This window comes from Myotis lucifugus, unplaced genomic scaffold (genome assembly GCF_000147115.1).
Source record: "Myotis lucifugus unplaced genomic scaffold, Myoluc2.0 scaffold_1329, whole genome shotgun sequence".
Taxonomy (NCBI): domain Eukaryota; kingdom Metazoa; phylum Chordata; class Mammalia; order Chiroptera; family Vespertilionidae; genus Myotis; species Myotis lucifugus.
In genome coordinates, this window is record NW_005872377.1 from 12,704 (window position 1) to 30,728 (window position 18,025).

Below are 18,025 nucleotides of genomic sequence, written 5' to 3' on the forward strand. Positions count from 1 at the left end.
AAGGGTCTGTGTCTATTTACTGTATATGTGTAATATATAAAAATGGTTATATATTGAGCATTTTAATCTTAAAATTACCTATTTTTCTGTTATAGGTTATAGTACCTTTAGAGCTAGTGGCATGATAGTACACCAGTTCAAGGGCAGGGGTGGGATCATAATTTGTAGTGCTTGCCAATTTCCATGGTGTAAATACTCCCTCCAAGACTGATTTCAAGCTACCAAGAGTTTAACAATCAGCTCCTCAAATTCCTAAAAATTTAGCAAGAGTAAACCAATAGCAACTAGTTCTAGCGTACCACTGAAACAAACATCTTCAGAAGACAAGTCACTTTTTTTTTTGGTTGGTTGAGTTTGAATTGCTGTAGGTATTTGGGTATTTTAAATCTTTTGTCATGTAGAGAAATTATAATCATAATTATCAGAGTGGAATTTGGTTCAAAACTATTCTATGAGACAAAGTTATGTGTTATTTTCAAGTTATATTAAATAGTTATAACAGCATGGTAATATTTAAAGTGCTTGTAGTGCTAAAGAGGTATGTTTAATTTTAAAATACCACTCATCCTGATTAATATTATTAATCATAATATTTAAACCAGAATGTACAAAGATACTTTTCTAAATGATGTTTTTGGCCATTATTATTAAAATTTGACTTCTCTTACAGGTATTCAGGAAGGAACACAATGTACCAAATGTAAAAACAACTGGGCACTGAAGTTTTCTATCATATTATTATACATTTTGTGTGCCTTGCTAACAATCACAGTGGCCATTCTGGGATACAAAGGTAAGTATTCTTTCCTTTTTCTTCCAAATAGTAAGTTTTCCTTCATTAACATGATAAAAACCCATGTTTACCAGTATGAAGTATTTCATGAGTACAACTCAGATGCAAAACTAAGCAACATCCTAAGTTCCTCCTGTGTGTCTTCAGCTTCTTGTAGCTGTGGGATCTGGAAGGAGACAGTAGTAATTCCTTTTGACTCATTTTAGCAATAACAATGATGTCCCTCTCTGAATTATAAAGATTTTTCCTCTTTGTTGTTTTTTCCTACCTATTTCCAGCTACTCCCTCTTCCTCTATCAGTTTCATCTTATCTCTGAATCCTGTGGGAACTCTGGAGTCAGCACACAGGAAAACTATATTGAAGAGGAGAAGCCAAACACAAGATCTCCAGAGATATGACTTATTTCACCCAGGGACTGGCCAACTAATTCCCCTTTTCTCTCCTCAGCACATTTACTGTGGTCACTGTTGTTTGTATAGCGCCATAAAAATCTTGCCCTGTAGAAATTAAACACCGAGACAGCACCACCCCTCAATTATACTTTATGGGACGTTAGGCAGCCTTTCAATGTGCCTGATTTAAGGTCACTGGAGGCTTTTTGCTTGAATCTTCCAGACCTGCAGACAAAGTGGGTTTCCCCTTCCCAAACCCCATACCCAGTCCAGACACCACAGGTAGGTGTCATGACACAGAACCATGAAGTACATAAACGCTTTTATAGAAAACAGCCATGGAAGCCTTCCTGTCAAAGACACGTGAGACAGATATGGGGTCTGCTGATCTTCAAAACCTTCACTCATCTACCATCTCAGCCTTTCCTCAGGAGTGACAGGTTAACAGGGAGAATCCCACACATTCCCTCTCATTTCCTTGGCCTGTAGACTTGGCCTAGGAAGAGAAAGATTAAATGTAAACTCTCTCCAATTTGTACTTCTCCCACCTCTCTCCCAGTGTTTAGTGGTTTCCTGAGAAAACAGTGTATTGGAAGGAGAATGGGTTTTGGTCCTAGATCAATTATTGATTTTGCCATTTGTGATACAATTATGAGTGTTTATGAATGCTGACTGTCGTGCCAAGCATAATGCTAAGTCCTCTGCATAGCTGTGTAACCTGGGTATGAATCGTAACCTCTTAGAGTTTCCGATTTCTTATATGTAAACCGGCAATTATAATGCCACCTTTTAAGGTGACTGGGATGAGCAAAGGTGATGTAATTAAACCACCTGTCTATAGTCAGTCCCAATAGATAAGTGGCTGTATTCCTCTGTTCCTTCTTTCTTTATGACTGCATTTATACAGCTGTAGCCATTAATATGGTACAATATGTTAAAAATACTTAGTGTAGTCAGAAGTCCCCACTTCTAGGGACATATTCATGGAAAAGTTGGGTGCTTCCTGTAGTATGTTGACTGATGAATTTGAGCAATGGCAATTTGGAAAATCACCAGCTCATTGTATCCATTTGTGATGAGTTACTCTACCCTAGGATTAACCAAGTGATTAAGTGCAAGGGCTGGATGAGGTGAAGGAGGAGACCAAGAGGGGGGCAGGAGGGTTTTTATGTCCTAAGTAATTCAGACTGTCCTCCTTACTAGGTTATTTATTCCTCACTTCTCCATGACTTTTGCCAGCAAACCCAGATAAAGGAGGAATTTGGAATCAAACAGCCATTTAATGAATCTTTAGGGCTCAGTACTGTGTGATATGAAAGTAAACATTTTCTGCTTGAAAGGGAGATGAGAAAGGTTTGAAGAGCTTGTCACCATATGATATTTTGTAATTTTTACTTCTGCAAGGAAATACGGTCTAGGGTCTTTATGCCTTCAGAATTACATAGGAAGATCCAAAGGAGAGGCTTTCTTCTTCTTTTTCTCTTTTCTTTTTAAAGCACACGCATTTTCTGCATTATAACATTGGAAAGCCCTTGTCAGCTCTGGTTTGCTTTGTGTGTTGGTCCATTTGCCTGGAAAACCTTTTCTCTGCTCTCCACCTAAATGGCTCCTTCCTCCCCTTCATGTCTCACACATCCTGCGAGAAGCCCCTGAGGGCTGAGTTAGGTGCCCTCCTGTTTGTTCCTATAGCATCTTTTATTTACTTTAGCCCCTGCCACCCTGTATCATTATGGCCAGTGGGCTTGTCTGTCTTGCCACCCAAACTGTAAGTTCCATGAAGAAAAGAGACTACCTTTTATTTGATATACCTCCCACCAGCACCTAGCCTCATGGTACTTCATAGGAACCCGATAAAGTTTACTGAATGAATTAATGAGAGCATCGACAGTGAATGAATTGTGGAGCAGAGCTGACTTCTGTTAAGGCAATCAGTCAATGCCCAAGGACCTCTAAGCCAGTCTGCTCTTAGGGAATTGCGGCAATTTGAAGCCCTACCTAGAAACCTGAAACCCTGGAGACTGGCTTGGCCTGCTCTGGAGGCTGTGGTCTGACCAGGATGAAGGGGGAAGAGACTGAGGGAGCGAGAGAAGTGGAGGCAAAGTGACCACCGTCTGGCTGGTCTTTTACCTCCTTCAAGGCCCTTATCCCTCAGGCCTCTACTGACAAAAATAAGATAAAACAACATGCGATTCTGGTTTCCAAGCACAGCCTTGATGAACTAAAATGTTGATATTTTCCAGATGTGTTTTCTCTTGTACAGTGAATCCTCTTTCTTGCTGATAAGATGCTGGTGACTCCACACTGTAAAAGGCAGAAAGATAAGACTCGGTTTTCCTTTCAGAGATCTCCCTTTGAAGTCTAGAGAAACTCATTTTTTTAAAAAAGAAAGAAAGAAAAAATATTCAGTGAAAGCAGATATTTCTCTGAAGGAGGATTTGAAAAGAAAGAAAATAGAAACTCCTTATTTGTCAGAGTTAGCAAAGGCAACTCCATGGTTTCCTCAAAATGTTCTTTACTTCTTCTGTATGTCACTTACACAGCTGCCAATTAGGACGTCACTTAAGTTCCTTCTAGAGAATCTGCTGAGCCAGTCAGAGGACTGCTGAGTCACCCAGACAGGTCTGCACAGTGACTGTGACCATGAGGCTCGTCAGCTGCTTTCCAGAAAGCAAGTTCTTGGACGGTTACAGCATGGTCCTCTGCCCTGGGCTTTCTATCACCCATCAATGGAGCTTCTGTGGCAGAAGCCAGCTCTTAAGTTCATAGGTCATGTTTCTTTCAGAACATTCCCTGAATCCTATTCATTTGTCCTGCCCAGAAGGCATCCATCTGAAGGTAACAACGAGATAAAGAAAGAGGACAGAAATCTGAGTCTCTCTCAGTAAGGCTCTCCTTTAATTCAATATTCCTATTGTAGAATGTCTACCTTGCTAAGCGCTGCCCAAGTAGCAGTGACAAAGTAGACTTTAGAGTCTAGGATAATACCCTACAACCAGATTTTCTTTAGAGTCTAGGATAATAACCTACAACCAGATTTTCTTTATTTTTGTAATGAAACTGAAATAGTGTTGTTGGTATTACTGGGAAGTCACAGGTACCAGTGTGGGGGGTGGGAGGGGGTTTCCCCTCAGTACCACAGTCAGTTTGGTGTAGGGGGTTTCCCCTCAGTACCACAGTCAGTTTGGTGTAAACTCTCATGAGCACCAGGCAGGAGCTGTGCTCTGCTCTTGTTCCCTGTCCCTCAGACTGGGCCATGAGCTTGTCTTCTCACTGTCTACACTATGTCACATACATAGCGATGCTTAGTAAACATCTGAGGATGATGACTATAAAGAGAAGACAAACAAGACATAATCTTTCCCTTCCAGGGATTTTTCTTGGAGAAAACCATATTTAGGGAAAAGAAATACTAAATCAGAGGCAATGTGGACTTACAGAGAAAGCAGGGATTGTGGAGTTAGATCTCCTAGCCACTTAGTCACTTACTCGCTGTGTGACTCTGGGCAAGTCACTGAATATATCTGAGCCTCAATTTCTTCATCTGTAAAATAGAAGTTGTGGATTAACTGCAGAGATGGTGCAGTGCATCTTGCAAAGGATAGGCACTCAGTAAATGGAGGCTGTTATTATTGCCATTCAGATAAAAAAAAATCAATTGGTGTGGTATGGAATCAAATAACCAAGGAAGGCTTAGCACAATGGGGTGACAAGATTTGGAGTGGACCTTAAAAGATGGGTGAAATCAAGACAAGGGAAAAGGAGGTTAGTGGCCCAAGCCAAAGGATGATACTATAATCCTTTTGTAGAAAAGGTATTATTGTCAGATTATCCTAGACAATTAGGCTTTGGGTACTTGAAGAAGGACAACTCTCCAGCTATAACACTAAAGGCCTGATGATCTGAAGAAAAATTCTCTGTCAAGAAACAATCTCCCATAAAGGGGAGCCCATGAAAAATCAGACTGCTGGTAACCCTTCTATGCTTCATGTTTGTTTTCCTCCTATGAGAACAGTCTACAAGCTGAGGTCTACAGCTCTAGACTCAGAGTTTCTAGGGTGAGAAAGGATGGCTCTGCCATTCTTAGACTTTGTGCTACCGAGTTGGGAGTAAAAACCAACGAAAATGCTGTGTGCTGTTACAGCAAGTGTTGGTTCTGGATCTCCATCAGCATAGTATTTTTATGCAGAAGCAAGCTGCCAGCTTTGCAACTCCAGAGTTTGTAGGAGCTTTATACCCAGATCTTGTTTTTAAACATAGGCACATGCCCCGGTGCATGGAACCAGTTCATTAGCACTTGTGCGCAGAGCAAGTCACTTCCTTGCTGGACCGAAGAGAAAATTAACAGGTTTTGTTTTTAATGAATATATATTTTTATGCTACAGAAATCTGCATTATCTGTCTGTGACAGTTCTGTGTTTCTTAAAACTAAAATGGAAGTAAAATTGGAGAGGCTAGAAAATGACTGCCTGTCAGCATATTTAGAGGTTTCTTTGGCTTCCAGGAAAAAAGGGCAGGACTTAAGATCCTGTGTGTGGTTTGAGGACAGACGGAGGCATATGTTTTGATTTGAGGATCAGAACTGAACCTAAACTTATAAACATTCCCTATTTTATTTTTTAACAGTTTAGCTTTGCTAAAATGCAGAGGAAACATTTTGTTGTTCAGAGTTTCCAGGGATTAGGAGTATGGATGCCCATCAGGCAACCCTAAGGTGCAGATTATCATAACTATACCTCTCTGTCCATATAGTCATTTAAAAAAACAATAATTATTCAACTAGATGTCATACTCATTGCCAGTGCTGAGGCTTTCGGGGTTTGGGTGGTTTGTACATTTGTTTGCATGACCTCCAGCTCAGCGGGTTTTTCACAGGCCTCAGCAGTCAGCAGGCAGAAACTCATTTATTTAAATAAATGGCATAAGTAAATATGAGTTGGACACCTATAAGTACCGCACATTGAGCTAAGAGCTGGAGATAAAACTGAATACAAATGCTCCTGCCTTAAAGGATCTTGCAGTAAACAAGCCAGGACAACACAGTCAAGTAAGTTCTGTAATAAACAAGGGACTGCTGGCCAAGAAAATTCAGCAGAGCTCTCCCACAGGCAGTGAGCTGAGTCTTGAAGAGCAAGTAGGTCTTAGCTTGGTGAAGAGGCCAGGGAAGAACATTCTAGGTGGAAAGAAGGACACGTGGGAAGGCTAGGGTGAGAAAGAGCATTTTGGTGCAGTGTACACATGTCATTATGGCCAGACTGTAGAAGCTTAAGGGACAGCTCAACAGGCTTCTCCAGGGAAGGTGCCAGGAGCCAGGGAGCCGCTTCACGTTAGGTCATTCAGACACATGGGACTGTACTTCCACTTCCTGATAGACACCAGGAGAATCCTCTCACACAATCATGTGTGGGTGGAAACTTGATGAATAAAATGAACTAGACCCATTGGCTCACAATTAATATACAAAGGATAGTCATGCTTAAAAAAATAAAGTTTTTTTAAAATACATTTTTATTGATTTTAGAGAGGAAGGGAGAGGGATAGAAAGATAGAAACATCAATGATGAGAATCATTGATCGGCTGCCTCCTGCATGCCCCCTACTGGGGATCAAGCCCGCAACCCAGGCATATGCCCTTGGCCAGAATCGAACCTGGGACCCTTCAGTCCGCAGGCCGACGCTCTATCCACTGAGCAAACCGGCTAGGGCTAAAGTTGTTATTTTAAAAAGCTATTGAGGGCAAGAAGGATGGACTTCATCTTAACTTGCTAGACGTTGGATCTCACAAGTGTCCCTTACAGAGAAATCCTTTCTTATTAGACGTTACAGAAAGATAAACTTGTATTCATAACCATAGAGAGTTACTGCTTCCTGAGAAAGAATAATAACAGGAGCTTTTATTTAACACTGCATCACTAACTCCCTATCATGTGTCATGAAGAGAATGCTTTTTAAAAGGTCTTCTTTGTAAACTTGGGCATCTAAATGGGAATTGATAAAGTACAGATTCACTCGTCACTAAAGGGAAGCAGATTTTCAGGTCTCAGTGGTGGAACTCAAGACAGAAAGTGGCAAAAACTCTGGATTTTGCATCTCGTCTATAAAGACTTTGTATATAAATGAGCTAGGTGTTCTTTGCCATGAAATCTCCTACTACTTGAGTCCTACCTGCCAGAGGTGGTTGGGAGTATGATGAGTAATGATCCCAGTGTTATGGAAATTAAAGGTGCTCCTCGACTTATGAAGATCAAGTTACATCCGGATAAGCCCATCAAAAGTTGGAAATGCATTTAATACGCCTTATCTACTTTACACCTGCTCAGACCACTTACATCAGCTTACACTTGGGCAAAATCCTCTAGCACAATGAATACACTGTGCAGTATTGGTTGTTTACCCTGGAGATTTCATGGCTGGCTGGGAGCTATAGCAGTATCATGAGATATCTTATCACATATTGCTGGCCCAGGAAAGACCAAAATTCTAAGTACAGTTTCTACTGAGTGCATACACTTTTGCACCATCATAGAGTCAGAGACCATCTATATAGGAAACAATCTAGGTAGAGGACTTGTATAATACATAAAAATTTACAAATCAGTTTCAAACAACTTCTAAAACTACTACAGCAATACCGAAGCATGAGAAGAATTAAAATCATACAATTCTCAGGCATACCAGTAAATTGCCACTGGGTTTTAAGATAAGTAACTGACTTATTTTTCTGAAAGAATGGCTTTTTCCACATACAGTATTTGATTTCATTTATACTCTTTGTTTCAGTCTGTTTTCTTTATTCCGTAATGAAATGCTCTTGTCAAAACTGAAAAATAAAATTTAAGCAGATATGTGTACTAATGAATTGATTTCCAAATCTTAGTTGTAGAGAAAATGGACAATGTTACAGGAGGCATGGAGACATCTCGCCAAACCTATGATGACAAGCTCACAGCAGTGGAAAGCGACCTGAAAAAATTAGGTAATCTGTTTGAGAGTGAACCACAAAGTCAAATCCCCTGACTCTACTTTGTATAAATGACTACAGCTTTTTAGAATGATGCTACTATAAACTCACATTCACCCGAAAGGACATGAAATTTTTGTGTTGTGTGTTGAATCTTTCCTCATGATTTAATTCAGACTTTTAATTTTAAAAATAAGGACCAATTTTGGAGTTGAATCCCCCAAAGAACACTATTATGTGCCCAAAATATCTGAAGGCCAATCCTGATCAGAAAGAACCACAAATACAAAGCTCATTTATAAAATGCTCAGTAAATTCCTATTTGAATCATAGAAGAATCTCTGCATTGAAAATTACAGGGATTGATTTTAAAAATAAATGATTCTAACCTATTGTATCCTTTTATTTTTGTTTTCATTTTTTAAAAAGAGATTTTGGTGACTTTAACAAACATTATGTTATTCCCTTCTGACACACTGCCTGATGGTCTAGAGCAGTGGTTCTCAACCTGTGGGTCGCTACCCCTTTGGGGGGTCGAACGACCCTTTCACAGGGGTCGCCTAAGACCATCGGAAAGCACATATAATTACATATTGTTTTTGTGATTAATCACTATGCTTTAATTATGTTCAATTTGTAACAATGAAATTGGGGGTCACCACAACATGAGGAACTATATTAAAGGGTCGTGGCATTAAGAAGGTTGAGAACCACTGGTCTAGAGTCAGGTAAATACTCATTCCCTTTTTGAAAAAAGAAGTTAGTCTTGGTCTCAGCACCCTTTCCAGTTCCCCAAGACCCAATTTTAATTTTTGTGGTTACACTTGAGACCCATATAATTTTATTTACCAATGTCACCCCAATACATTTAATTTTAAAAATAGATATGTGGATTTTATAATGCAGAGCAGTCTGCGTATACCACAGATTTCATATCTAAACCACAAGGCATACTAGTTAAGTCTCTTTAGAATCTTTGACCTCACCTGAACACTTCTCTGTATCACCAATCTAACAAACATATCTTATTCCAGGGGACCAAACTGGGAAGAAAGCTATAAGCACCAATTCAGAACTCTCCACCTTCAGATCAGACATTCTGGATCTTCAACAACAGCTTCGTGACATTACAGAAAAGACCAGCAAGAACAAAGATAGGCTGGAGAAGTTACAGGCAAGTGGGGATGCAATGGTGGACAGGCAGAGTCAACTGAAAGAAACTTTGGAGAATAACTCTTTCTTCATCACCACTGTAAACAAAACCCTGCAGGCGTATAATGGCTATGTTACGAATCTGCAACAAGATACCAGCGTGCTGCAGGGCAATCTGCAGAGTCAAATGTATTCTCATAATGTGGTCATTATGAACCTCAACAACCTAAACTTGACCCAAGTGCAGCAGAGGAGCCTCATCACTAACCTGCAGCAGTCTGTGGATGACACGAGCCAGGCTATCCAACGAATCAAAAACGACTTCCAAAATCTGCAGCAGGTTTTTCTTCAAGCCAAGAAGGACACGGATTGGTTGAAGGAGAAAGTCCACAGCTTGCAGATGCTGGCTGCCAATAACTCTGCCTTGGCCAAAGCCAACAATGACACCCTGGAGGATATGAACAGCCAGCTCAGCTCATTCACAGGTCAGATGGACAACATCACCACGGCCTCACAAGCCAACGAGCAGAACCTGAAAGACCTGCAGGACATACACAAGGACGCGGAGAACAGAACAGCCATCAAGTTCAGCCAACTGGAGGAACGCTTCCAGCTCTTTGAAACAGATATTGTAAACATCATTAGCAACATCAGTTACACAGCCCACCACCTGCGGACGCTGACCAGCAATCTGAATGAAGTCAGGACCACTTGCACAGATACCCTGACCAAACACACGGATGACCTGACCTCCTTGAATAACACACTGGCCAATATCCGTTTGGATTCTGTTTCTCTCAGGATGCAACAAGATATGATGAGATCGAGATTAGACACTGAAGTAGCGAACTTATCAGTGATTATGGAAGAAATGAAGCTCGTGGACTCCAAACACGGTCAGCTCATCAAGAATTTCACAATACTACAAGGTGAGTGAAAATTCTGAATTTATTTTTGTACCAGTTATCTATTGCTGTACAACAAATTACTCGAAAACTTGGCAATTTAAAACAAGGAACATTTATTTTCTCATAGTTTCTGAGGATCAGGAATTCAAGAGCACCTTGACCAAGTGGTTCTGGGTCGGTATCTGTCATGAGGTTGTAGTCAAGGTATTGGCCAGGGCTGCGGTTGTCTGAAGCCATGACTGGGCCTGGAGAACCTGCTTCCAAGATGGCTCACATGACACTTGGGAGGAGGCCTTAGTTCCTCACTATGGAAAATGCTTGAGTGTCCCCACATGGTAGCTGGTTGCCTCCAGAGCAAGTAATCCAAGAGAAAGAAAAAAGCCACAATTTTTTTTATGATCTAGCCTCAGAAGTCACTGACCATCACTTCTCCCATATTCCATTCTTTAGGAATGAGTGACTCAGCCCAACCTTCACTCGGGGGGTGGGGTGGCGAATTAAATTCCATGTCTTGAGAAGTGGTGTAACTAAGAACTTGTGGACAATGTTCAAAGGTGCTCCATCAAATATTTGAGTAGAAGATTGGTTAATTTGGATTTTATTAGTGCCTAGCTATTTCAATGATATTATAAACTGGACTTCTTTGGAAGCAAGATTAATTCTTTTAGGTCACACAGTTATCATTAAGAGATTCCTATTTCCAGTGACAGAAACATGCATGGATGGCCATCCCAGCAAAGATTTGAGAAGAGATTATTAAGAGGATAATTTGTGAGCTTTCAAGGATGCAGCAATCATTAGAATGCAATCACTAAGAAGGCAGGCGAACCTAACATTTCTTCACATTAATAGGCTTATTAGCTTGATTAGAGTAGTGCAATGAAAAATAGCATGCCTGTATTTCACCAAGAACAAGATAGAGGCTCCGCCCTCTCTATGGAGCACCCAGCGCCTTTCCCCATACCCTTCCTTCAGGGGCGTTTTCCTTGCCTCTCTCTCTTCCAAGCTCCAAGGGCTCTTCTGTTGCCTCTGTAACTTGTTTCCTGAGCCCATTTCTTCTACTGCTCACTCCTACCTCTTACAAAAACAAGTAACAAGATGGAGAAATAGGTGCTGGATTACAGCACCGTTAGATGGCTTTATTAGTTGTATTTTCTGTGCTACATAGCAAATTACTACAAACTCAGAAGCTTGTAACACCCATTTCTTATCTCAGTGTCCGTGGGTTCGGTATCTGGTTAGGTGGGTCCTTTGCTTAGGGTCTGACCAGGCTGCAGTCTCATGGAGGAGCTACAGTTTCATCCAAGGCTTACCTGGGGAAAGATCCATTTCCACACTCCCTCAGGTTCTTGGCAGAATTTATCTCCAAGTCAGATTGAGGTTCCTGGGTGTTTTTTTGGGGGGGAGGGGTGCATCAGCCAGAGACCACTCTCAGTGCCTAGAGGCCACCACATTCCATGTGACTACCCGAAAACATTGCAGTTTCTTCAAAGCCAGCAACAGTGTCTGTCTCCCTCCAGTCTGCTCAGATGGAGTCTTAAACAGTGTAACCTAGTCAGGGGAGTGACATCCCATCACCTTTGCCATATTCTGTTGATTAGAAGCAAGTCACAGGTTCCACATTCAAGGGGGAGGGATTACATAAGGGCACAAGTCATTGGGGGTCACCCCAGGGTATGTCTGCCACACTGGTTGAATGAATATAAAGAGTGATAGTTAATGGGCCCCTGTGCGCCTAGAGGCAGGTCTGGATGGCAGATGGCAGGGTCCTGTTCAACAGCTTTGTCAGTGACTAGTGTGAGGATGTGGATGACCTGGTAATCCAATACTTGTTGACATGAAACTGTATATACTAACTAATGGATGATAGAATCATAATTCAAAATGATCTGGAAGGACGGAACTGTAAAACAATGCCAGCAAAATGAAATAGGGAACATGTGTAAAGTTCTGCTTGTAGATGGAACCAAACACAAATGTTAATGGGTAGCATGGCTTAGAGGAAGTATGCATGGAAAGCAAGGGGGTTTTCACTGACAGTAAGCAACAAATATGTCTATCAGGGAAGCTAATGTGATCTTTGACTATATTAAATAAATGTGATATCCAGAATGAGGGAGATGAAACTCCATTCAGTATGGCAAGACCACCCCTGGAGGATATGGTATACTTTGCAGAGCCCCTTTTAAGAGGGACATTCATAGACCAGCATGCTTAGAAAAGGAACCATGAGCTGTAAGGAAGGATTGAGGGACCTGGGAATTTTAATCTATAAGAGAGGCTGCTTAATGGGGAACAAGGCAGCTATCTGCATGATTTAAAAGGCTAGCATGTGGAAGGGATTTTTTTCTTTTAAAAAGATATGTTTTTATTGATTTCTGAGAGAGGAAGGAAGAGGGAGAGAGAAAACATAGATCGGCTGCCTTCTGCTTGCCCCCACTGGGGATGGAGCCTGTAACCTGGGCATGCGCCCTGACCGGGAATCGAACTGGTGACCTCCTGGTGCATGGGTCGATGCTCAACCACTGAGCAACACAGGCTGGGCATGTGAAAGGGGTTTTAAATGACATCCGAGGAGCTCCAGAGGGTGAAACCAAAATTAGTGGGTATTCACTAAAGGAAGACAAATGTTGGTTTTATATGATGTTCCTTATAAAAATTGGTGATGCCTGAAAATGTAATTGTTTCTCTGAGCAACAGGAGTGCCTGAACTCTAGAGGGGCTGGACAATTGTAGGTGGGAGTCATATGAATAAGGGGTGGGCTTTCAAATGATAGGAAAGTTCTTCCATGTTTGATCTATTTGTTTTTCTAAATTCAGAATGAGGGAACATCTCAGCAGATGTGCAACCTCATAAAATATGAGTTTTCTAAATAGCTCTTGGAATTGTAATACCTTTAGACAATTCGGTCATGGTATCTGGATATTTATTTTCTACTTATAAATTTCATAGTTTTATTATTCCATTAGTTTGTTAGCTTGTCTTCTACAAGGAAACTTCTGGCATATTTAATAGCATGACTTGTCAGCTAAGGAGGTATAGAAAAGCTCCTAGTTGAATAGTCAGACCCTAGCTTTAAATTAGCTAATGTTTCTGTTATTTTGATTATTTTTATCAGCTAATAGTAAGTATGAGTGTACTGAGTGCTTTATACAAATATCCCTCACAATGCACACTCAGGGGGGAAGTTCACATCACATCCTGAGCTATTCCTCTGCAAGCTGTGGAACTGTGTAAGTTGCATCCTCCTAGTACATCTGCTCTTCTGAGCGAGGTATGAGAGTTAGTGGGTGAGAACAGGAGCTCTGGAATCGGATAGACCTAGGTACAAGTACCAAGTTCCTCATCCTCTCTGTGCCTCTATTTCTCCACCTGTGTCTACCTTTTAGACTCATGAGGACTTAATGCAATAATGTCAATAAAGCACTGACCGGGGGCTAGCTAATATTCATACCCAAGTTCAGTTCCTATCCAAGATTCCCCTTCTACTGTAGCACCAGCCAACATATCACAGCAGAAAACAGTAGTTTTATGTGCACAAAGAATAAAATTGTACAGACAGGGTTAACATTGATTTGGGTCCAATTACTCCTGGCTCTCTGGTGCCCAGCCCTGGAATCAGTCTCAGGTGTCACCAACAGCCAGCTTTCACTCATTTTTAAATCCATGTTTATTGAGTGTCTGTGATATGCCAGTCACACTGCTGAGCACTTGGATCAATTGTCTGCTTTCCTTGTTACATCTCTTTACGCTAAGAATTATCAGCACTCCCATTGCAGGGGAGGGAACGGAGGCCCAGAGAGCCTGAGTAACTTACCTAAGGTCAAGGAGCTAGTAAATGGCAGACTGTGCTAAACTCAAGTCTGTCTAGCTCCCAGGCCCTTGCCTCCAATGACACCTGCTGCCCTGCGATGACTCAGAACAGATGACCTATTCAGGGAGGTTGAGATGCAAGAGTTTATTTTCAGGAGAGCAATTGATTAAGGCTTCAGTAAGGGATTGGCATTTGAGCTAAACCTTGGAAGACGCACAGGAAGGCTGCAGGACAGGGGACAAAGCAAAGTGGACCAGGCAGGAGGCCTCGGTTCCTCTCCTGGCCGACCCCACCACTTCTCGATACACTTCCTCAGAAGACTGCTTGTCTGGGATCCTGGAGAACAGGCTTTGAAGGCATAGAAGCAGACTGGCCAATTGGTGAGGAGCAGTTTAAATGTCCCTCCTCTATAGACAGGGAGCTCCCATGACTCTCCAGAAGCCTGTCTTAAACATGAGGTTGAGAAGCAATTTATTCTTCAGAATAATTGCCAAATGATACCTATTAAATTTCCTTTTATTTTTTAATATATATTTTTGTTGATTTCAGAGAGGAAGTGAGAGGGAGAGATAGACACATCAATGATGAGAAAGAATCATTGATTGGCTGCCTCCTGCACGCCCCCCTACTGGGGATTGAGCCCACAACCTGGGCATGTGCCCTTGACCAGCATCTAACCCAGACCCTTCAGTCCACAGGCCAACGCTCTATCCACTGAGCCAAACCAGCTAGGGCAAATTTCCTTTTAATTTGTGCATTCCATTTCACCTCAGTGAGGCAGAATGACTTTTTCATGTTGTAGGTGTTTAATACATGTTTGATTAATTTAATTACAAAGTAGATTTTTAAGTGAGAAGATAAGTCAGATTATATTACTTTTCCTCTGTTCTTCCAACCTTACCACTCATGGTTCTAAAATTGAGTCTCTAAGATTTTTGCTGGCACTAAGAACTAAAGTGGTTTCTCTGCCTTCTGTTAAGCACCAGCAGTCATGTTGGAAAACCAATTGGAAAGTTATCTCAGGGATAGGCCTGCAGTTTGGTTGCAAAACAGAAACAGCACAGTGATTTAAAGTCTCTGTCCTCTTTGAACTGCTTGGTTCCAGGATTCGGGTGTTCCAGGCTCCCAGCTGGAGTCTGGGGAACACGAGGAGGTTTTGCTGGTAGTGCAAACATGGGCTGCTCAGGGTTCATATTCAGGCATTTCGGGAGCTTGTGATGGCTTTACCAGCAGCATGGGTATCCTGGCATTTCAGATCCTGAGCCAGGGAGCCACCCACTTGGCCTTGAAAGCAAATCTCAGCTTTGCTCCTGTGTGGGACATCACACATGCCTCCCTATGTAGCGCAACCCTTCTCTCGACTGAGCTCAAGTTATTACTGCACAAGCTCATAAATACTCCCACATCATTTATCCCAGTGTTTTCGGTTTTAAGGCACTAAAGGTAGCTTATATTTTATTTCATTTTATTTTCACTTCAACCACCACCCAATAAAAGTTTCAAGTAAGACCTAAAAACCTGGGATCATCCAGATGCTAATAAAACAATACTAGCATCCCAGGTCCTGGAGGAAGATATATCCCTGGCATTAATAATCTTTTAACGGGGATCCAGCACTGACTTTTAACATGGGTTTGGCTCTTTTTCTCAGTCATTTCTTTAAAGGAAACAGCAAATTTTTAAGTTTTAATGAGCCAAGTATTATCTTAATGAGCAAAGTATATGAATGATTAATCCCCTTATGTATGGGACACCTACAGTACATTTTCAAAGCCCAGCCTCTGAAGGCAGACCCAGCTTCCTGCTGTAGCTCTGTGATGGGTTCCCTAAGGCTGAGCAGCTGTGGATGGAGACAATGGTGACCATGTGCGCACTAGGATTTTACCCACAGCCATAAATATTAAACCTTATCTTAGATAAACTATCTGTGATGGATATAGTGCTTCAAACAAAAAAATCGGTTTTTATTCTGAGCTTGATTTGAACAAAGAGCTTGGCGCCTCTGGCCCCGAGTTTTCCTCAGATGTGCTGTGGGAATGATATGTCATAACGGTCAGGTGGCATATGGATGTGCAAGTGCCTTGAAAACTGTCATTCACTATACAGAATCTTGGCGTATTTGAATGAAGTTCCCTATCAACCCTGAGAACTTAAGACAGTCCTATGTAAAGTGAGCTGCTTTATGAGATGAGTAGGTATTTGCCTCCCCACCCTGCCCCCTGCCTTTTTCAGGAAGAATTGCTATTTCCTTTTTTTGGTAGAAAAAAAGTCTTTTTTTTCTTCTCTTCCCTGCCAATTCAGTGGTCCACCTATTTTTCCCCTCTAGCCCACCTTCCCTATTTGCATTATTAGAATAACAATCCGGAAAAAGTGAAACTGACCCTCCCTAGGCCTGGCTCCGAGAGCACTTTCCCACCAAGACCTCCTGTCTCTCTGAGCTGGTCCATGATGAGCAAGGCTCACCCTAAGGACAGCAGTGTCGCTGCAGCACCGGTGAAAAGGACAGGAACGCCAGGTGGGATGCAACAGGAAGAGCCTCTCTCTGGTTATCAGGACAGTACCTCTCAACACTTGATAGCATTTTTCTTTCTAAATCAACTATTTAGGTACCACAATACCTTTTGTGGTGCTTGTCATATAACAGCTCATTAATAAATATTTGTCCAATAAGTGAATAAAAGAGGAAGTAAGTGGGAGGGAATCTTGATCCCAAGCTGCCCAGTGGAATAGGAGAACCCAGTTCGATGGTGTGAGTCGTGTTGATGCTGCTGCATGAAGATGTCCCTTCCCCACAGCATCAGTGGGTACTAGAAAGTCCTGTGCCAATAAGAGCTACTCTAAATGCTTGGAGAGGGAGGGGTGGGCTTAGAAAGAAACATTTCTGTTAAAAAGAAAAAAATTCTGTCAACAATAGTATGGTAAAACAGTAAGCAATCCTTAATGTATATATTTTGTATGTCTAGATTTTTTTAAATTGGAAGTTTTATAAAAGGGTGAAATTTTCACTATCACTTACAATGGATTTCATGTTGTACCATTTATATTTTTATGTTTTAGGTCCTCCTGGTCCCAGGGGTCCGAAAGGTGACAGAGGCGCGCAGGGCCCCCCTGGTCCCACTGGCAACAAGGGACAGAAGGGAGAGAAAGGGGAGCCTGGTCCGCCCGGCCCTGCTGGTGAGAGGGGCCCAATTGGGCCGGTCGGCCCCCCTGGAGAGCGAGGCAGCAAAGGCTCCAAAGGCTCTCAGGGCGCCAAAGGCTCCCGTGGGTCTCCAGGGAAGCCCGGCCCTCAAGGACCCAGTGGGGACCCAGGCCCACAAGGCCCACCAGGCAAGGACGGACTCCCCGGCCCCCAGGGCCCTCCTGGCTTCCAGGGACTGCAAGGCACCGTGGGGGAGCCCGGGGTGCCTGGACCGCGGGGGCTGCCGGGCTTGCCTGGGGTGCCAGGCATGCCAGGCCCTAAGGGCCCCCCTGGCCCTCCAGGCCCATCAGGAGCAGCAGTGCCCCTGGCCCTGCAGAACGAGCCAACCACAGCACCTGAGGCCAATGGTAAGTCTGAGCCCTCCCTGGCACCAGGGGACGGGCAGTGTGTGTGCTCATGGCTGCGCTGGCCCCAGTGTGCCCTCCATGCTCCCCCCACACTCGTGGGGGAGGCACTGGGCTCTGCTGCTCTCACAGGCGCGTGTAAACATGACAGGTTCTCTAGCCCTTGTTTATTTAACTGAGTTGGCCCTCAGGGACAAACTTGTCCCCAGACATTTCCTTCGTGAAAGTCCAAGGCTGGCCACTCCTGACCCATCCTGTCCTCACTTTATGCCCTTCACCTGGGGACAGACGTCCCTCACTTAACATGCAGGTGGAACTTTGTGTTACTGAAGCCCAGATTTCATGGCTTCTGAGAAGGTATTATGGTGACTTCTAGCCCTTTTCATAATTAAACCTTTGGTAAATTCTTAAATGCTGGGTTTGCACCCAAGCCTATTTTTCTCTCCTTGGACCCACACCCAAT

General features: G+C 42.6%; 1 protein-coding gene across 1 annotated transcript in view; it reads left to right on the forward strand.

Moving 5' to 3' along the window:
- Window positions 1-670: 670 nt before the first annotated feature.
- Window positions 671-18,025, forward strand: part of COLEC12 (collectin subfamily member 12) — a gene marked incomplete at its 5' end in the record, with an annotated part of 35,303 nt that continues 17,948 nt past the window's right edge. Inside the window, 4 exons of the mRNA XM_006107661.3 lie at window positions 671-793; window positions 8,061-8,159; window positions 9,179-10,225; window positions 17,077-17,565. Coding sequence (XP_006107723.3) covers window positions 671-793; window positions 8,061-8,159; window positions 9,179-10,225; window positions 17,077-17,565 — 1,758 coding nt within the window. The remainder of the gene's footprint in view (window positions 794-8,060; window positions 8,160-9,178; window positions 10,226-17,076; window positions 17,566-18,025) is intronic.